This window comes from Gracilinanus agilis, chromosome 2, assembly GCF_016433145.1.
Source record: "Gracilinanus agilis isolate LMUSP501 chromosome 2, AgileGrace, whole genome shotgun sequence".
Taxonomy (NCBI): Eukaryota; Metazoa; Chordata; class Mammalia; order Didelphimorphia; family Didelphidae; genus Gracilinanus; species Gracilinanus agilis.
The window spans coordinates 638250762-638273238 of NC_058131.1; the positions used below are offsets into that span (position 1 = coordinate 638250762).

General features: G+C 38.7%; 1 protein-coding gene across 1 annotated transcript in view; it reads left to right on the forward strand.

Moving 5' to 3' along the window:
* Nucleotides 1-641: 641 nt before the first annotated feature.
* GPR26 (G protein-coupled receptor 26) overlaps nt 642-22477 on the forward strand; it is a 35910-nt gene continuing 14074 nt past the window's right edge. Inside the window, exons 1-2 of the mRNA XM_044662617.1 lie at nt 642-1309; nt 17787-17900. Of these exons, the coding sequence (XP_044518552.1) occupies nt 642-1309; nt 17787-17900 (782 nt within the window). The remainder of the gene's footprint in view (nt 1310-17786; nt 17901-22477) is intronic.

A 22477-nucleotide genomic window follows, 5' to 3' on the forward strand; every position in this document is an offset into this window, starting at 1 on the left:
GGAGTGGTGGAGGGAGAACACAGCCAAGTCATTCTGCATTGAGCTGCTAGTGTGCTTGTGTGTCTGGGGTGGGGGTTGTCTGATCAGTTATCTTAAGGAGCTAAATTTAAAAAAAAAAAAACGAGAGAGAGAGAGAGAGAGAGAGAGAGAGAGAGAGAGAGAGAGAGAACGGGATAAGGGGAGGGGAAAGGAGGAGGGGGGAACGGAAGAAGAGTGAGGAGACCTGCGCGCCAGCTGATAAAGGAGAGCCTCTTCTCAGAATACCTGCGTTCTTCAGAGTCGCCCTGTCCGGGACTGCACTCAACAGTCTTGCCCACAGCCAGGGCTGCCTTGTTTCTGGCTCTCTTTACCTAGTGGTAGGATAACTGACCCTAGAGCTTCCGGGCAACTTCTGCGAACAGTATTTGAGGTGGAGAGAGGACCAGAGCAGTGACCGAAATTGTCGAACTGTCCAAGAAAGGGAGGAGAGGGACAGGGTAAGATGGTTCTGGCCAAGTCAGTAACTGCTAGGAGCGGAGAGGGAACCCAGGCAGAAGCGGTGCTGCCGAGGGTGAGGAGATGAGCTCTCCTCTCAATATGCTCCTCGGACATCCGGAAGGTGTGCCTTTTGCCCACAGGTCCCTCCTCTGAAGGGCCGCACCATGAACTCTTGGGACGTGAGCTTGGCTTGCCTGCTGGTGGGAATGATTGCAGTCTCGCTGCTGTCCAACGTGGTGGTGCTGATCTGCTTCCTCTACAGCCCTGACATCCGCAAGCAAGTGCCTGGGCTCTTCATCCTTAATTTGACCTGCTGCAACTTGTTGATGACCGTGGTCAACATGCCCTTGACCTTGGCCGGGATGCTGAATAAACAGCAGCCGGGAGGAGACAGGCTCTGCCACATCGTGGGCTTCCTAGAAACCTTCCTGACCACTAACTCCATGCTGAGCATGGCCGCGCTCAGTATAGACCGCTGGGTCGCCGTGGTCTTCCCTCTGAGCTACCACTCCAAGATGCGCTACAAGGACGCGGCGCTCATAGTGGGCTACACGTGGCTGCACTCCATCTCCTTCCCCATCGCTGCTCTCTCCCTGTCCTGGCTAGGCTTCCATCACCTCTATGCCTCCTGCACGCTGTACAGTAAGAGGCACGAGGAGCGGGTCCCTTTCGGTGTTTTCACGGGGGTTTTCCACGCCCTCAGCTTCCTCCTCTCCTTCATCGTGCTGTGTTTCACGTACCTTAAGGTGCTCAAGGTAGCCCGATTCCACTGCAAGCGCATCGATGTGATCACCATGCAGACCCTGGTATTGCTCGTGGACATACACCCCAGGTAAGGGGGGAGGGGGACGTGGGGCTGGGCCAGAGGGACGCGGAAAGACGGAGGGGAAAGTTTGAGAGGAGATTGCGAGCTGTTTCCAACAAAAGAGAGCTACAGAGATACATGCAAAGGCAGAGGGAGTTGCCAGAGATTTCACATCTTTCTTCCTGCCTTTCAGTTCTTGCTTCCCCTCCGTGGGAAGAGGGATTTCATCTTATACTTGCTGCTCTTGGTAGAGGCACTGGAAGAGTTCTGCATTCATATTATAACACCCTTCCTAAATAGACGATGGGGGCATGTGTCATCTGGCTCCCTAACTTTATGCATCCTTTTGTTCTCTGGTATTCCCAAAGGAGAGATGGCTGTCCCGGGTCTACAAGGCATCTTTAAGTCCGCCGTTGTAACCTAAACTCTTCTCCTCTTTCTTAAGATGACACTGGGGGGAGGGCAGAGACTCATGAATCCATGCTAACCTCATTAGATTCACTTTTATCCCCAGTGTAACATCTCAGGGAGAATCTTGACTAAAGGTGTTCCTGGCTCACCTTAGGTTTCCTTGTGAAAAAAGGGGAGGATAGAAAAGTGATAAATTCAGTGCCTCACAGAAGGTGTTATTTCAGTGCCTTAATGAATCCATAGAGAGAGCATCTTAGGTTTTTGTCATCTAGGACCCAAGTGAAGGGGGTGTTGGCTGCGTAACTGTGTGAATACTGACGTAGGCAATGTTTGTGAGCTCTAGCAGGAGTAGCCCACACAGTTAAAGCTGATGGGACCGATGGTGTCACTTCCTGTGAGAACAGGTGGTGCTGACAATCCTTGAGAGTTTGGCTGTGGGTTAGTGATAAATGCAAATTAGCATGCCTCTTCTACTCAAGGAGCCCTGGAGCTTCTTCTGGAAATAGGAAATAGTGATCAAATTTCATAATTTGGAGTGGTTTCCTGCTAGGGTCCACTAAAATAAATATTCAGGTTGTAGCATCTTCTGTTTATTAACTATCACTGTCTGCTGATAAGAGAGATAACATTTGAATTTCAAAGTAGGAAAGACAACATCATCTGCTAGAAAGAATTCTGTCCTTGGTGTCAGAAGATCTGGATTCGATTCCCTACTTGGACTGATCATTTTATTTTTAGTGGACTCCTTTCCTTCACTTCACATCACACCAGATGACCTCCAAGGTTCTAGTTCCAAACCTGTGATCCAATAACTGCACATGATGGTGCTTCCTAATGGGGAAAGGGGGGGCCAGTTCTATCAACATTTTTCACCAATAAGAGCCTTCTGGAAATCTCATTGCCTTATTTAGGCTGAGATAATTATCTTTCAAAATAGAAATGTAAAGAGGATCTTAATGAATTTGGGGAAAGTAATTGCCTTGCTATGATAATAATAATGATAACTAGCATAATAACTTATTTCATATTTTATATATGTTTACATGCTTTCCTCAGAAATAAATTCTGAGGTCCTTAAGGTGTTATTTTCCCCATTCTACAGATGAGGGAGTTGAGGCTTACTTCAAAGATATACCTTTATACACATAAACACTAGTAAGTATAGATGTGGGTGAATGTTTATTTAGGTTTCAATGTATTTTTAAAAAAAAATATTTCTGGGAGTAACTGGGTGGCTCAGTGAATTGAGAACCAGGCCCAAAGATGGGAGGTCCTGGGTTCAAACTTGGCCTCAGACACTTCCTAGCTGTGTGGCCCTGAGCAACTTGACCCCCATTGCTTAGCCCTTACTGCACTTCTGCCTTGGAACTAATACGTAGTATTGATTCCAAGACATATAGACATATATACATAAATATATATACATATATAGATATAGATATAGATATATTTCNGCAGTAAATCCTGCTTTTATCCACAGTTTACAGAAGAATAAACTGAGACAGATTTAAAGTGATTTGTACAAGGTTACTCAAGCAGTAAATGTTTTAGCCTAGTTTAGCCTCAGTTCCCGCTCTCTATCCATTTTGCCACATAGCTAGCTAGTCCAAGCCTGACTGCTTTATAAATGGGGGAAGGCTCAGAGGATATGGGTTCAGATCTTGCTCCTGACTCTTACTGATGGTGGAACTTTAGACAACTGTCCTCAGTCTCGTATTCCACTGTAAAAGGTGGAAATGAACTAGATGGCCTCTGAGATTCCTTCAGAAGCTAGATCTATAGATTTAGGTTTGTATTTTAAAGGTGGTTGAGTACTGTCAATCAATCAAATGAAAGTAAAATAAGAAGAAAAGGAAAAAAATCCTGAGAATTCCATTAATACACTGATTCTTACTATTTCATGTTTCACAGTGGCTTGAACAGAGACCCCTGAGGGAGGACAAATTCTTTTAGAGAGAGGGAAAAATCAAAGCAGAATCTGATTCCAGTCTTTGTTTCAGGCCTCAATACCATGACATTTCCATGCTGTTCCCAGAAGAGCACATGGTGGTGGTATGTGTGTATGTGTGTGTGTGTGTGTGTGTGTTTGTGTGTGTGTGTGTGTGTGTTTTAATATTTTCCTATTGGTAGGGAACTTTGAGCAAATTACCATTTTCAAGGCACCCTTAAAACCCTACTAGCCAAATTTTGTTAACCAAATAATTATTATTGATTTGATAATTTTGGAAAAGCCCCTTTGAAAATGAATAGATTTTTAGGGGCAGTTAGTTGGCACAGTAGAAATAGTACCAATCCTAGAGTGAAGAAAACCTGGGTTTAAATGTAACCTTAGATACTACCCAGCTGTGTGACACTAGGAAAGTCACTTAAATCCCATTTGCCTGGTCCCTGTCCTTCTGTCTTAGAACTGTTACTAAGATTAAGAATTTGTTACCAATTTTTCCTGAACAGGCCATAATTAAAATGTAGCTATGATAGCAGATTGTAATTACCATTTAGTAATAATAGTAATAAACAACAACTAGCATAGATACAGTGTTTTAAGGTTTGAAAAGCATTTACATATGTTAAATCATTTTATCCTCTCAACCCTGAGAGGTAGATAGTATTAGTATTTCATTTTAGTGAGGAAGAAACTGAGTCTGAGAGAGAGAGAGCCAATGAGTGTCTGGGGAAGAATTCTTTCTGACTCCAAATCCAGTGTTCCGGGATGCTATGCCAACCACATACCTCATTTTGTGAAAATTAAAACCAATCATCAAATTTAAAATGAGGGATGGCTGTAAGAGTTTATCTAGTTTAAATTGTATGGGTTCATACACATTTTAATGCATCATTCTCAATGTAATCCACGCTCCAATTCTCTCTTAGATCTACTCAGGAAAAATGCCTGCCTTTTATTGTTCTTAGGCAAGGTCTCCTTGGGATTCAAATAACTTTATGTGATACTGAGTTCTCTGGCTCCAAACCTGAGTAACTTTTCCATGGAGTCTTTATTTAGAGGGAGAAAAGGTGATAAAGGTAGAGACAAATTGACTCTCAATGAGTCATGGTCCTATCAGCAGTTATTTTTCTGAGCAGATGCTCTCAACAACTAATTGGGATTCCAGCACTAAGAGTTTCAGTGTTTAAACTAAATATAGTTTAAATGAGGTGTACATCATCATTAAACACCTATGAAGATGGGCAACTATAATGGAAATAACCCAGTTTGGTGCTAGAGAAATGTAGAGGACAATTATAGCCTGCCTATAAGCCTTTCTTAATCATGTTCAAAGAAGGATGATTTTTTATTCCCTTCAAAGAATCAGGGGCAGAGAAAATTTTAAAATTAATATTATGAAATATTAAGGAGGTGAATTTTTACATCCATATCTCCAAGCAACATATTCCTAATGTCATAGTCACGCTTGACTCTTCATTCTCCCTTATTTCATATATCCAAAAAGTTACAAAGCCTTATTGATTCTACTACTACTATTACTACTACTATTACTACCATCACTTCCTCTTACATTTATTCTTTTTCCTATTCTCAAGGTTACCCTAGTCCAGGCTTTGTTGTTATTGTTCAATCACACCCAACTCGTCATGACGCCATTTAGGATTTTCTTGGCAAAGATACTGGCATTTGAATTTCTTGGGATTGGAATTTGCCACAATATAGTTTCTCTGAACTTCAGCAATATATACTTTAATTCCTAAATGGCTCTATGACCTCATCATTAATGTTCTTTTATCTTCTACAAGGACAGTCAATAAACATTTATTAAGTTCCTACAATCTGCCAGGCATAGAATTAAACATTGGGGATACAAACATGAAAATTTGAAACAGTTCTTGCCCTTAAGGAGCTTACAAACTAATTGGAGAATACAGCACACAAAAAATGGGGAAGAGAAGGGACTTGGCATGGTCCAATGGTATGCACCCAGACAAGAAATAAAGATTGCTACTAGTCCATGACTTCTCATTCTAAGTGATTCCTTTTTACATTCCACTTTCATAGATTCTCCATGTGGGAATTACTCAATGTATTAGAAGCCTTTCTTGGGTTTTTGTATGTTTTGTGGATACCACTATCGTTCCTAGGTATCCATATAGTATTCTATAAGTAATCTACTTTCTTTTTCAATTATACATTTCCTTATGTTAGGGGCTTTTAAGACTCTTGGCTTTTAGAATATCTATACATGATCAGTTATGTATCTATCTATCAATCTATCTATCTATCTATCTATCTATCTATCTATCTATCTATCTATCTATCTATCTGTTTATGTACAGGGTATCCCAAAAGTTTCCATGCAGTTTTTATTTATTTATTTTGGATAGATTTAAACTTCACCAAGATTTTGGGGACATGCTATATGTATACCTATATACTTGCTATAAGATTTTTGATAGAAGAGGATAATTGAGGCAATACCTAGATTCGTTCTCCACCTTGAATGCTATCATAAGACCAGGGAACTCCTCCTTAAATTTAAATTAAAAGAACAACATTTAATAACACTAAAATTAGGTTTCATTTTCTTAAAGAAGGTTTCTATAGTTACCACACTAATAATGAGATGAGAGAATTTCTAGTATTTGTCACTTGTATAGCTTTCTAACCATTAGATGCTTCATTAATTTAACAAACATTTTTTAAACATTTACCATACACATGAAATGATGCTAGGCACTGGAGGAGCTAAAAGATAAAGATGATAGAGTCTTAAGATCTTAAGATTTAGGACTGAAAGAGAGTTCAGAAATCATTTAGTTCATCGGCTTTATGTAAAGATGAAAAAAAAAGAGTGGCCCAGAAAGGTGAAGTTAGTACTCTGCTTTCAAAGAGATTATAATTGAATAGTAATGATAAGACATGTACACAACTAAAAATCATGCACAGAAGGGCAGTGATGTGTAAAGAGGTTCATTAAAATCCTGCTCTGATTCTACCTCATGGCACGGAGCGGCAAAGGGTCTTATAGAATATGACAACACTGTGCAATTTCTGTAAGGTCTTACCAAACTCCTCTGGGGATCACAGGATCATAAAGCTAAAACCAAAAGGAATCTTAAGAACTATTTAGTTCAAACTCCTCATTTGGCAGAAGAGAAAACTGAAGCCAAGAATGACTAAATAATCTGTCCAAGGTTAGCCATGTAAGAAGTTGAAGAGCTGTTTTGAACTTAAGTCCTGGTAACTCCAAAGCCAGTATTCTTTTCTGTTGTCCAAAAAAGGCACTTTTACCTAGGTTCAGAGAGATTCATCACCAGCAGACTGACCTTTAGGTGAGATTAGAGAGAGTTTTTTTGTTTTAGGCATAGGAGCTCATGAAGACCATCTATTAAGACAGAGAAGAGCCATATATTCTAGAGGAGGCAGTATCCACACATATAAAGTCAGGAAAACTGTAAGTGTTGAAGTAAGTGTCAAAGACTACACAACACTATGAGGCCAGAGGATCTTGGTCTAGAACTGGAAGAGAGATTCAATTTAACCTAAGAGAAAATCAAGTTCCCATATATAATTGGTATGTTTCTGCATGCCAACAAAAACTGGGCTCAAAGAGGACCAGAAGATTAGCTTCTTTTTACTCCAATATGGTAGAAGGAAGTAAAATGGCAAAGAATTAACATCATATTCCCACTTATAAGAATGGTTGGGAAATAGGAATTAAGTGAGTTTTTATATATAATTCTTTCATTCATTCATTTATATATAATTTGTATAAACACTCACACATATATATAGATAGATATATCTACATATATATCCATATTCATACTCACCTACTTAGATGTGTGTGTGTGTACCTCTCTACCTCTCTACCTTACTATCTGTCTAGGCAACTAGGTGGTACAATGGAGCACTGGGTCTGGAATCAGGAAGACCTGAATTCAAGTCTTATCTCAGACATTTACTAGCTGTGTGACCCTAAGCAAATCACTTAATCTAGTATCTTTGCCAAAAAATCCTGAAATGGGGTCATGAAGAATGGTACATGACCAAATAAGAACATCTACTTATACACACATATGCATACATATATGTTTTCATAGAATTCAAGCACATGAAGACATTTAATATTAACATTATACTAAAATACTTGAGTGATTCTTTGATAATTCAGAAGGACTTCTAAGATGTCTCAGGTCCTTAGGACCACCGTTATGATCATTGTTTCTCCTTGTATAGCTTTATGATATGGGTGTGGTGTAGGCAATTGGGTTGGATTAATAATGATCATATGATACGCCCTGGAGTTTTCATCTTTGAATACATCCCTGCTGTCAGATTAGTGTCTTGTTTTTCAACACTTTGTCATGAAAACCCAGGACAAGAAAAAGAACTCTGATTATCATAGCTGACTCTCTGGTATTTTAGAGTCTAGAGAGACAGAAGCTTAGTTTACAATGTCTGGAAAAGAAAAGAGAGGAATCTAGGGTCTGAATTTTTCAGTGGGGCTTGTCTTTCATAATAGCATTTTCACATAAGCATGGTATTCTTCCCTTTACACTGCCTGAGTAGATACAGCCTGACTGTAACTGGGGAATTTCTATTTCACACCTCGAGATTATTCTCCTTAAACCTGACAGTGGTATGTATTTCGTGTCTCATCTCGTCTAGGTGAAACTAGATGTCAGGTTTCAGACTGAAAAAATAACCCAAGGCATATGCATACATGCCTACCTTGGAAGAACATTTGGCCACCTAAATTTATCTTTTAAAAATACCAGAGAAAGAGTTTCAAGCCGTTTGTCCTCTGGTGCCTCAGTTTCTGCCTGAGCATTTTAGGTAGATACTTCAAAAATGACATAATAAGAGTGGACAGCTCTTCAAGACAGCTGAAGGCATCTTTTAAAGTTCTCTGTAGAAAAATCCCAGATCTGAATGTCAAGAATGTCGAACCCTAACTTTACAATTAACTTACTATTCAGTGGAAGAGATCTTAGATATTATTTAGTACAATTCCTCCATTTTACAGATGAGGAAACAGGCTCAGAAAGTTGAAATGTCATGCCTGATTGAGCTAGTAAATATTGCAGTCATTATTCAAACCCAGGTTATTTGACTCCAAATTCAGTTCTCTTTCTACTATATCTTGTTCCCTGGTGAAGTTGTGATCTTTCTTAGCCAGTTTCCTTTTCATAACAGGTATAAAAACATTCCCACTCTGATGCTGAAAAGGACTGTGGAGGAAAAATATGACAGGAACTTTAGGAAGGCAAGGGGTTTTTATTGCTGTGGGGCTGCTGTTTTGGTAAGAGGCAGAATGCTAAAAATGGGGAGGATTGCACAGCAACTAGGCTCATTTCTAGGAATTTCTTCCATGTTTGTGACTTTAAGTAGAACTTTAGATATATTGCTGACTGATCTCTTCTTTCTTTGACACTTGATGGGGATCTAAGGGACACTGATGAGCTACAAATTGTCATTGGATGGTGGAAGCACTTGAATGGGTGGATCCAAGCACTGAATTATCCATCTCATGAAAGTGAATATTGGAATAGGAATTAATAAGCTAATCTGTAATTTCCATCATGCTGCCATTTTGCTCATCTTTGTAGGCAAAGCACCTCCCCACGCTGGGCTTTAGTTTTCCAATCTGTAAAACAAGTGATGATGTCTGAGTTCCCTTCTAACTTTGTGGTAGTAAGACTGGCTGAAGATGTACACTAATAAGGGAGGGAAGAAGGGGAGAAAATTGAAGAGCTTGCTAAGACTAAAAATGGAGTTTAAGTTAGAGCCAAAGCTTGAAGAAAAAGTACAAGTTACCAAAGAGCCCTTGCAACACCCACTTCATCTTACCTTCGGTAGCCTTAGCACAAGAGGACTCAGTAGAAATTGATAATACCTGGCTTTCCTAGAAGATAGCTGCTTTTTCTAAGGCAATGTTTTTGTTTTGTTTCTTTTTTTTGCACAAAATTCATTTTATAAAATTTCACTTACTACTCTCATCTTCTTTGCTCACTGCCACTTAAATTTTGAAAAAAAAATTATCCTTGCCCTAATTTGGACTTTTTTCCAGATACTTTTCCAGATACTTATGGTAGATAGGTCGTGAATTCAGGAAATATCTACTGAATCCTAACCCCACTTTATTCAGGGCATCGTACCAGGTATCAGGAATATAAAGAAGATGAGACCCAGTCCCTGCCCTCAAGCAGCCCTTTTCCCTGTAACAATAACAACAAGCCAGTACAGAGTCAAAGGAAGGGAACCCAATTCCCCTTTTTGCCTTTTGCAACCTCGTGGGTGAAATCTCTTTGCTATAATGGCTCAGTCTCATTCACTGCAGAGTCATTAGGCTCTTGCTGGTTATTTTTGGAAGATCTCAAAAGATTCTACTAGTGCCAATTCATGAAATCTCCTCCACCTCCACATGCCTTCAGGGAAGGCTAATGTGGTGACTCAAGGAATGGAATATATCTATGCCTTCGGTAGTCACCTTCTCCCACGGGCTTCATGCCAGAACACCAACCTCCCCTTTAATGGCGGGGATAGGTTGGCTTGTGTGCCAGTAACAGGTGAGTCATATGGACCAAGGAGCACTTAAAATTCAGCCTGATTCACTTAAAGATCAGGAATACTTGGGCTTTCCCCAACAATGATATCCATGGCATTTTGCAGTTTTATGAGACTTTGACCTTTACAAAGCATTTTGTCATCTATTGGCTCACAATAATCCTTTGAGGTAGGTAGGGTAGTTTTTTTTTTTAACTCTTATTGTCTGTCTTAGAATCTATTCTAAATATCAATTCCAAGGCAGGGTTAGGCAGTTGGAGTTAAATGACTTGCCCAGGGTCACACAGTTAGGAAGTATTTTAGGCCAGATTAAAGCCAGGACTTCCAGCATCCGGATCTGGCTCTTTTCTCCATTGGACCAACCTACATGCCCCCCAGGTAGGGGAGATTTTTAGACTGACAGTAGAGTGTTTACAGTGGTGACACAATGGAAATGAAACAGATCCTCGTGGGCTGCATGATAATTTAGAGAACCATCAATGAACACTATCCATGCTTTTTTGTATTTGTATTATTATTTTTAAACACTTCCCAGTTAAATTTTCATCTGATCACACTTGGGAAATGGCCTTGAGTTTGAGACCTCTTGTGTACTTGGATCAGAAGACAGATGTGGAAGGAATTAAATTCAACAGCTGTTTATTCAGTAACGTGCTTAATAAATAGGGACAGAAATGAGAGCCACTGAGTACAAGGAACTGATGTTGCCCCTGGGTGAAATGATGTGTATACAGATCAGTTCATACAAAGGAACTAACTCTTCTACAGGATAATTTCTAGAAGAAAGAGCATCGACAATGGGGAAGACTATGCGTAGAAAGGAACCCTGAGTGGTGCTATCTTGTAGAATTCTTAGATGAAGCTGAGGATTCTCTGAGGTAGAAAGGAAGAGGGAATCTATACCATCTTGTGGGCAGGAGGCTGGCAGGGAAGAAACTATCCCAGCTGAGGCAGAAGATGGAATGTTTTCTGTAGAGCATCTAGCAGACCAAATCACTGGATCACTGAGGAAGGAGGGGAAGACAGAGAGGAGGAACAAGCATTTGTTCTGTACCCACCACGGGCCAGACACTGTGCTAAGTGCTTTACAAATATCTCATTTGTTCCTCACAACAACTCTGTGAAGTATGGGCTATTATTACTATTTTTCCCATTTTACAGTTGAAGAAACAAACAGAAGTTAAAAGGCTTGTCCGGTGTCACCCAGCAGGTGTCTGAAGCTAAATTTAAACTCAGGTCTTTTTGACTCCTGGCCTCAGCTCTCTATCAGGCAGTATAAAGAGAGAGAACAAAGAAATGAGATTGGAAAGGTAGGAGAAAGCCTCCCATGCCTAGCTGAGGAATTTTGGGCAATTCTTGAATGACTCAGTGAGATCTGTGTTTTGGGAATATTCATTTGGCACTTGTGCCAAGGATGGATTGGAGAGGGGAGAGATTGGATTTAGAGAACTCAATGAAAGGGTCCTTTTGATTGTCCAGCCTGGAGCTGGTGAGGGTCTTTGAATTAGGCTGGTGGTTGTGTAAATGGAGAGAATTAGAGAGATATGAGATTGGCATAGAAGAAGACTAAATATGATTCAGCAACTGAATGGATAAAAAGAGATGGTGGAGCAGGAATAGTCAAAATTAAGGCCATTGTTGTCAGCCAATCAATCAAAAATTTCTTTTTTTTCTCATTTTATTTTATTTTTTTAGTTTCTTTAATTAATTAATTTAGACTATTTTCCATGGTTACATAAATCATGTTCTTTCCCTTTTCTTCTCCCACCCTGCTTCTGTAGCTAGTGAGCAATTCCACTGGGTTTTACATGTGTCATTGATCAAGACCTATTTCTATATTATTGATATTTGCACTAGAGTGATCATTTAGATCAGTGGTTCCCAAACTTTTTTGGCCTACCACCCCCTTTCCAGAAAAAATATTAGTTAGTCCCCTGGAAATTATTTTTTTTTAAATTTTAATAGCAATTAATAGGAAAGATAAATGCACCTGTGACCATCACCGCTCCCCTGGATCGCTGCAGCACCCACAAGGGGTCGGTGGTGCCCTCTTGGGAATCACTGGTTTAGAGTCAATATCCCCAGTCATATCCCTATCAACCCATGTGAACAAGCAGTTGTTTTTCTTCCATGTTTCTGCTCCCACAGTTCTTTCTTTGGATGTAGATAGCATTCTTTCTCATAAGGCCTCAGAATTGTCCTGTGTCATTACATTGCTGCTAGTACCGTTACCACAGTATATCAGTCTCTGTGTACAATGTTCTCCTGCATCTGCTCCTTTCATTCTGCATCAATTCCGGAGGTCATTCCAGTTTACATGGAACTCCTCCAGTTCATTACTCCTTTGAACACAATAATATTCTATCACCAACAGATACCACAGTTTGTTCAGCCATTCCCAAATTGAAGGACATACCCTCATTTTCCAATTTTTTTTTTTGCCACCACAAAGAGCACGGCTATAAATATTTTTGTACAAGTCTTTTTCCTTATGTTCTCTTTGGGGTGTAAACCCAGCAGTAGGATGGCTGGGTCAAAGGGCAGACAGTCTTTTAAAGCCCTTTGGGCATAGTTCCAAATTGGCATCCAGAATGGTTAGACCAATTTACAACTCCACCAGCAATGCATTAATGTCCCAGTTTTGCCACATCCCCTCCAACATTTGTTACTTTCCTTTACTGTCATATTAGCCAATCTGCTAGGTGTGAGGTGATACCTCAGAGATATTTTGATTTGTATTTCTCTGATTATAAGAGATTTAGAACACTTTTTCATGTGATTTTTGATAGTTTTGATTTCTTTATCTGAAAATTGCCTATTCATGTCCCTTGCCCATTTATCAGTTAGGGAATGGCCAATCAAGAATTTCTTGAGCATCTGTTCTGTGCCAGTCACTGTGCTGAGCTCTGGGGATTTAAAAAACAGGCAAAAACAGTCCCATCCCTCAAGGAGTACAGGGTCGAATGGTTTACATTTGAATCTGGATAACTGGTGGTGTCCTCGACAGAAATAGGAAAGTTTGGAGATTTGGATTCCAGGAGACCTGGGTTTGATTCCAATGCTCTCATTTTATGGATGTACCAGTGAGTAGCTGGGCTGAGTTTTGAAGACAGCTTCTGCTTTGAAGTTCAGATGAGATAAGGAATGAAAAGCACTTTGCAATCTCTAAAGGACTATATAAAGGTCAGTTTAAAAAATCCTCATTTGAAAGATAAAGAAACTGAGGCCTCTAGAGATTGACCACACCAGCAACTGGCATTTATAGACTGCTTTGAAGTTTGCAAAGCTATTTTTGTCCAATGTCTTATTTCCATCTGAAGTAACCCCTTGGGTATGTGGGAAGAGACTAGACCAGACTTCCTTAGAGGAGCCTCCTTCTAAGCACTTTCTCAGCAATTTATAGCTTTGGGCACTGAGCTCCAAAGTGACTGACTCTGGGTCACACAGCCTGAATTTAACTGGGACAGAATTTGAACCTAGGTTTTCCTGACCCTGAAGGCAGCTCTCTATTCTTAATTCCACCCAGCCTCTAGAATCTGGTAGGTTATTCCCATTTTCACTTAACTAAGGCTCAGGGAAGTTTAAGTGATTTGGTAATGGCTACACAGTCAGCAAGTATCAGAAGCCAAATTCAAACTCAGGTATTTCTTACTCCCTAATGTCATACAGTAAATTATTCGCAGAACTAATTCCCAGTGGGGTGCTAGGGAAGATCAATCCATGTTAACAGATTATTATGTGCCAGGCATTGTGCTAAATGCTAAGAATATAAATACAGGTAGAAAGAAAGACAGCTCCTACCCCCAAGGAGCTTACATTCTCCTAGGAAAGAAGGTGGATGCTAAAAAGAGAGGGAGATATCCCCTTGAAGACATGATGGATTTAGGGGGAGTACAGTTTGATGGGAAATTAAAAGATTGCTGACCTGGACTCCTTCTTTAATTGGGAATTCTAAGGGGGCTCCTAGGTGGAGGTGCTTCTGAGCCCCTCTGAAGTATGAGTCTGAGAGTTGAGGGATCTTCCAGAAGGAAGGGGTCTCTGGTGCATTTTGGGGAGCTCCAGAGGAGTGCACAAGGTACCCTAGCTTTGGAATCAGAAGTCTTAGATTAAAATTCTTGTTTTTAATCCTTAACTTCCCTACATCTCAATTTTCTCATATGTCAGATGAAGAAGTTGATCTAAAATTGATGCTGTCTCAGGCTCCAGAACTTTGGGATTCTATTGCATATCATCATCACCCACCCCCTCCCCAACAAAACAAATCACAGATATTGGCTCTTACTTCACAACCATTATACTCTGGCTTTCATGTTTCCTTAATGTCCCATTTCTTATTGGAGACTGATTTATTCATTAAGGGAGATTTCCCAGGATGGTCAAAAAAACACTCAACTAGTAGTCAGGAGACCTGTATTTTCTCACCAGCTTTGTCATTAATCCATATGAAATTTTAGGTGAATGACTTCATCTCTCTGGGCCTCAGTTTCCTCGCCTGTAAATATAAAGGCACTGAATTAGGTGATCTCCCTGAGGCTTTTCCAGCCCTAATAGCCTATAATTATATAATAACATACCATGCTTCTCTGCACTGAACATTTTTTTAATCTGTGCATTCCTTAGATGCATTTTCATCAAGCAATATGCAGTTTCCCTGGCAGTTAAGCTGTTGCAATTCATTTTATGACCAGTGGGACATGAGAAAACAATTCTAAAGAAATATGGCATATGGCGGAGACCAAATAAAAGATGGAGGAGAAATAGCAGGTAAAATTTCAGTAATCGTCATTAGAAATTGAAATTAATCGGTCTATCTGCAGTAGGAAATATGATTAAGGACAATTTCAATTAGGCCTGAAAACACACTACTTGGCTGAAAGGAGAAAAAGACTCTTTGCACATTAATAGTACAAGTGTCACTTTGGAATTAAACATTGCTAATGACTATTTCCATGACTATTCAGATTTTTTTTTCTATTTTTACTGCTGAATCCCTTCCGAGTCTCCATGCCCCACTAGTGTTTCTGACTTTGAAAGTCATGGCTCCATATCCTGTGGGGGCTTGACCATCATTCCTCCTGTGGATTCCTTCTGTAGTTATGCAATATGTTTTCTTTTTCTTTTTTTTTTAATGGAGGCAAACAAACTGTTCCCATATTTGCTTTTCTGATATTTATGGCAAGTTAAATATTATGATTGTGTTTATCTTTCTGGGGCTACTTTTTCCAGCCTCTTTATACTAATAGGCAAATGTAATATGTACTTATCAGTCACTGCAAGAAATGGATTGGAAAAGTCATCACCATTAGCCTGCACTTAAGATATCAGTGTATATGATTTTCTAAAGCAGGGGTTCTTAACATAGGTCCATGAATTTTAGTGGAGGAATAGGAATCTTTATTTCAATATAATTGGATTCTTTTGTAAACTTGTGTTTTATTTTAGACATTTAAAAATTATTATGAGTCCATAGGCTTTACCAAACTGTCAAATGATACAGAAGAGGAGGCAAAAATCATAATGTTCAAAACAAAGGCTCTTTCTTCAAGGACAATAATAAAATTCTGTGTTACACCTACTCTATGCATAATACTGTGCTAACACTAATGTGCAAGAGACAAAGATTGGATTTGGAAGGAAATGAGCCTACTTTAAGCACCTGCAATGTGCCAGACACTGTGCTGGGAACTTGATTTATTTGATCCCTCTAACAACCTCATGAAGTAGATGCTGCTATTATCCTCATTTTACAGTTGAGGAAACTGAGGCAGTTGGAGGCTAAATGACTTGCCCAGGACATACAGCGAATCTAATGTCAAATTTGAATATATGTCTTCCTGACTCCAGGGCCAGCTCTCTCTCCACAATGCCATCTGGCCACCTGTTAGGATTTGGAGATGGAAGTCCTTTTAAAATTGTAGAAGTTCTCTAAAAAGGCAGAGGCAGCTGGTGGTACATTGATAGAGCATTGGACCTGAAGTTAGAAAGATCTGAGTTTCAAATATAGTTTTAGACACTTATCACCTAAATGACCCTGGGCCAGTCACTTGGCCTCTGTTTACCTCAGTTTCTTTAACAATAAAATGGATTGTGTAGATAAAATCCACTTCTCTCCAGTCATACTTTTTGGGTCCTGTGATTCAAATAGTTCAACTTCCACCTAATCACACCATCATCTAGCCCACATTACTTTATTTGGCACAGAGTATGAAAGAGACTTTTCTAAATGCATTTCTGATATGTAGGTAAACTTAAGTCAATAGTATTTCTCTAATTTCTCTGTTCTAAATCTAAATCAGAGATTTAGAACTGGGATGGATCTTAGGTGCTATCTAGTCCAACCCATTTGTTTTACATATGAAAAAACTGATATGCCAAAGCAGTTAAGTAACTTTCCCCGAGGCAGAAAGTGGCAGAGATAGGATTTGAACTCAGTTCCTCTTCACTCTTAAATATAGTAATCTTTCCATCAGAATACACTGTGTCTTTATTAGTAAAGCCATTAATATTCATGGATTTCCTTTTTTGTGAACAAAAATTATCCCTTTAACAATATATTCTAAAAGTTTTCCAGAGACCAAAGTCTAGTCCACTGATGTATGTTTCCTAGACCCCACTCTTTCTTAATTCTGATAATATGGGCATTTGCCCTTTCCAAGTCCTTTAGGATGCTTTCTATTCTCCATGATCACTGGGTTTAATTTGAAGTGCAGCCTTGGATGTAATTCTCTTTGATTAGGTGACCAAAGTGCACCAAGAACCACTTGTTTTCCTATTGTATCTCTACTTATCTTGAGTTTTGGCTCCCTATTCATGCTTCTCCCTCTATTCTTCCCACTGCAAAGACCATTATTCTTGGCAGAAAAAAGACACAAGATAGGAATTGTATCATTTTGCCTTCTAATAAAAGAAACAAAACATTGAAGAAAAGGTTACCTGGAGGTGATTACATTTGGATGATGGCAGAGATGATGGAAGGGAGGATTTCTGGTGAGCAAAGATTTAAGTAAATAAAGAAAATGTCTTTGGATAGGATGAAATCATGGAAGAGGCTGTGTGGTTTGGGGATGGAGATTCTAGTTCTATTCTTGGCATTTGCCACAGATTTCTCATGTTACTGAAAAGACGCTTCACCTCTCTTCCAGGCTTATCTGAGTGTTAAATGAATCCTCAGATGGAACTTTCAGCAATAGTTGAATATTAATCCACGGCAGCAGAAGTCTCCAGGAGTTTAATATTGAACTGTGCAAGGAGATAAAGATGAATTGGGGACACTATTGGGCATCTGGGCACTCAGTCTATTAAGATAGGCCAAGTAAAGTGGATAGAACACTGGATTTGAAGTTAGATAACATGGCTTTGTCTCTTATTATCTGTGTGACCTTGGAGATATCACTTAATCTTTCTGGATCTCAATTTCTCCATCTATAAATGGAGAGAGTTGTATTAGAATGACTCTTAAGATAGCTTTCAGCATTAAATCTATGATATGTTGTTGATCCATTCTTCCCTAAAGGACGTTTGTAAACTCTGGCATGGGGCACAATTCACATATTGGTTTATAATGTCTTGCAGTGTGAGAGAACGTTGTCTGGAGGAACAGAAGAGACGAAGGCAACGGGCCACCAAGAAAATCAGCACCTTCATTGGGACGTTCCTGCTTTGCTTTGCGCCATATGTAATCACAAGGTAAGCCTTGCTGCTTGGGATTCAAGCGTTTTATTGATCCCTGAGATTGTGTATATATGTGTGTGTGTGTTTCATCCACTTCCACAAAGATTCCCAACTAGTTATCTCATATAATAAAACAGAGGAAACATGGAGTAGTGGAAAGAGGCAGGACAGCAGTGTTTCAGATTCTATCTCTGATATCTACTGACTGTAGGTGACTCTGGGCAAGTCATCGAAGCCATCAATGTCCAAGTAACTAACTCCTTTTCCTCACCTGTGAGCCCCTCAATGCTGATGAAATCCCAAAGAGACCAAAATAGGATAATGGGTTTATTGTAGAGGAAGGGATGACCCCCCTGGAGGTCATTTAATTAATTTCCTTTATCCATTCTCTACATAGATCTGACCACTCAAAAACAGATATATCGTTTAATCTGAGCCTATGAATGTATACATACATTGTTTTGAGAAACTGAAAAAAAAAAAACCCCAAGAGGAACTAAAATAGGCAAGTATTTTGTTTATGTTGAAAACTACTGATTGGCTTTAGTCAAGAAAATTCAGTGATAGCTGGTTAGATTATAGTTTTTGTTCTTCTAAAATAGTTGTTTGAACACTCCTGTTATCAAGCTAGTTGGGGTGATGGCAGAATTAGAAGAAAGAAAAAAGCAAATATTAGATACAAAAATGCAAAATTGATAGGCCTTGGCAGTAGATTGGATATGGCAGGAGGATGGGGATGACATATTTCTAGCCTGAGTGACTAGGAAAATGGGAAGGCAATACCTATTTATTTAGTACCTTCTATGTGTTAGGCACTATTTTTGGTTCTTATAAAAATTTTTTTCATACGATGTTGGATGGCAGTATCCTTCACAGTAATAGGAAGTGAGGGTATCTTAGCGGGTTAGGAAAGAGAATGTGTTCAATTTTGGAAATGTTGAGTTTAAGATTATGAGACATCGCTAGCCTTACCTTCAAACAAACACAAAAGTTTAAAGTCTTTTAATTCCTTCAATTAACAATAATTAAACAGTTTTCTCAGCTCTGAGAACCATTTCCATGTATGCACCACAACACCAACATCAGGCTTCCTTTCTCTTTTGATAGGTGGTTTTCACTTCCTCACTAATTCTTATCTCAAACCTCTAATTAAACATTCTCTGAAGTGTAATGCAAATGTCTTAAAAGGATTTGTTAGACTGTATTATCTCTTTAACTATATGCATTTGCAAATAATTAAGGTTCTCCCAAAAATCATCTGAATAGAGCTTTGAAGCATTAAGGTCTTTGATGAAATGATAGCACTATTATTGTGTCTTTTCAAAGTAATGGAATTATATAGATGGTAGAAGAATTTAATATACAGGTGGTCCTGAAATATTAATATTCTACTAATAAAATGTGTTCTTTTCTATTCTAATATTTCATGAAAATAAAAAAATAATATCAACTCAGACCTTTCTTTTTCCTCACAAATACAAAAAAGTTATTTAAGTATTTATTGAAGGTGCTAAGATTGCCTTACATAGAATACATATCTCACCTCATCCTTTGCAACATGCAATGTGATAGAACAATAAGCCATAGGGGGAAAGTGGCACTTTAAAGGACTTAGGGAGTATTTTAGAGTTTTTAAAAAGTTTATTCTTATCTCTTTTTTACTATATTGATTCCCCCCTCCAAATATAACTCTTCCCTTCCTAGAGAGCCATCTCTTATAACAAAGATTAAAAAAAAAACCGTTTCACCAAAAACTAAGCAATGTTATCACTTGAGTCTGAAAGACTACATAATGTTCTATAGCCTTAGTTCCCTACTTTTGAAAATAAGGAAGGAATGTACCTTTTTTCATCCTTTTTCTGAGACAAGGTTGGTCATTATATTTGCATGGCATTTAATTTTGATCCTTTTCATTGTTCATCTTTTCACTTTCACTGCTATCATTATTTTGTTGATTCTGTTCACTTCATTTTACATCAGTTTATCAAAGTCTTCTGAGGCTTCTCTGAATTTGTTATGGGAAGATTCTTTTTAATTTACCGCTTCTAATGCAGTGCTCTGATCATCAATAAATATCCAAAACCATTTCAACATTGGCATTGGATACATTTCTAAAGGATTTTATATAAAGTCCTCCCCTAACACTTTCTCTTTGGGTAGTATTACTGACCTTCCAAATTACTTATAACAAAAAGCCAAGTTATCTTCAGTGCCTCCCTTTTCCCAGTGTTGTCTCTCCTATGCAATCAGCCCACAAAGGGTATAAATCACTTGCCAAGAGTAATAGCTAATGAACAGCAGAATCAACATTTGAACTAGATCTAGTGACTGGGTTCAAATGCTTTTCATAGTACACCACAACTGTCTATTCATCCTAAATGTTATGGACAATAGGACTAATTCATTAATGTTTCTGAGTTATTTCCGTTTTCCATGAGGAATCCTTTTATTCCAAACATGGTAGACCAGATGAATTTGAATAACTCATGAAACCTAGATAATCTATGCTTTTACATCAAGAAGTAGTTCTAGGAATATTTCTGATGTGAATAATTCTCTCAATTATTGAACAGTTCCTAGTTGATGGGCAATTTTAATGAATTTCAGAATATCACCTCCTAAAAAAGAAAACAACTCTCACAATGTTGTTTAGGATGGATAAGATGGTGGAGAGATATGAGACAAGTGGACCATTTAGGTAGGAAGCAATTTTAATGGCACAAGTTAGAGAGAAAATGAGGTTCCAACCAGAATGGTGGCAATGAGAACAGAAGGGAAATGATGTGTGAGAAACAATGTCAAGGTATAATTGAGAAGATTCATTTACATAGTTCTGGAAGAGTTGAGAAGGAAGAAATTGAAGATCATTCAAGTTTCCAGTCTCTATGATTGGTTGGATTGTAATGGTTTTAAAATATAGAACATATACTAGGACAGTGATGGGCAACCTTTTGAGCTTGGTGTGTCAAAATTCGCCCAAAACCCAAGCATAACTTGGGTGGTGTGTCACTTAGAGGAAAAAAAACCTATAATTTCATAGTATTTATAGTTTAAATAACAAAAAATGTATAATTATAATACATAACTGTATTTAATAAACCAAAATAGGTAAATCAATATAGGTAGAATTGTCATCTATAGCGTACAGAGTGTCTACACTACACTACAGCAAATGTTTCATCCTCTGCATGTGGCCCCCATACTTCTCTGTATGTCGCTGTGTGTCATCAAAAATGGTTACATGTGTCAGTGCTGACATGCGTGTTATAGGTTTGCCATCACTATACTAGGAGGAACAGATTTTAAGAGTGAGTCACTTTGGCTTTATAAATACTAATTCAAAATGGCGGCAGAATATGCACATTGAGCTGCCTATGAAGTAGTTGGAGAAACAGAGCTGGATTTCATAGGAGGGATCAGAGCTACAGATACATTTAGGAATCATTCCACTAGATATGATAATTGAACCTAGAATCTTTCCCATAGAAGGGATCATTGAATCTATCAGAAAAAGCAGAATGTCCAAGAAAGAGAATAGAGACAAAAAAGAAGAAGGTAAGGAACAAGACCTTGGGGAACATTTATATTTAGGGACAGGAAGGAATCAGAAGACACATTTGGAGAGACAGGAGTTTGTTGTGTCACAGAAACCAAGGGAATGAGAGCAATGGTCAGTCGTGGCAGATACTACAGAGTGTTCCAGGTGGATGAGGAATAAGAAAAGACAACTGGGAAGAATTTTTAACTATTGTTTTGGCAGCAGTGTGGAAGATAGTTTATAGAAGGAAGAAAATGAAAATCAAGAGTCTAATTAGAAATGTTATTTAGGTCGAGTCTGGGAAAATGGAACTCCATTGAATGTGCTCATTGGAGTCCTCCAAGGTAAAGAGAACCTTGCTCCCTATCTTTTGCCTGGAGTTAACACCCCGAGGGAAAAAAAATGAATGTCTTAGATATTTGAGTGATCAAAGAAAGCAGCTGTACCATTCTTCAAACTTGCTCTCTAACCCTGAAACTATAGCCTCTCCTCTGTACATTTGGTGGTGTTTAATAAACAATTTTTAAAGCTATTACTCAATGAGGGTAGATAAGGATGTGAGCTAACAAGGGAAGTGACCATTTAATAGTCATTGAAAAATCATTTTAAAATATAAGAATTTGAATAGTAAGAGTTTATCTGTGTAGAAAGTAATTCCAATAGGTAGGTAGAGGCAGAAGCCAGATTTCAGGAGAATAAGGGGTGTGAGCGGAAGTGAAGATAATGATTGTGTCAACATTTGAAAAGTTTAGCAAGTGGGCAAAAGGAATAGGAAATATAAACTAATAGGTTGTAGGGGAAGCAAGTTGAGTTAAGGTTGCCCCATCTCCCCTTCCCCTAGTTCCCTAGAATAAGGGAAACCCAAGCATCTTTGTGGGTACATAAGGAAGATATTAAGGATGGAAGCAAAAAAAGAAGAGAAGGGATAACTGATGGAGAAAATCCTAGAGGAGGTGAACAGGCAGTGGAACCAAAGAAACAAAGAAATAAAATTTGTCAGTATTTTGATGGGTAAATAGCAAGAAGAGACTTTTCTCCAGTTTTTTTTTTTTTT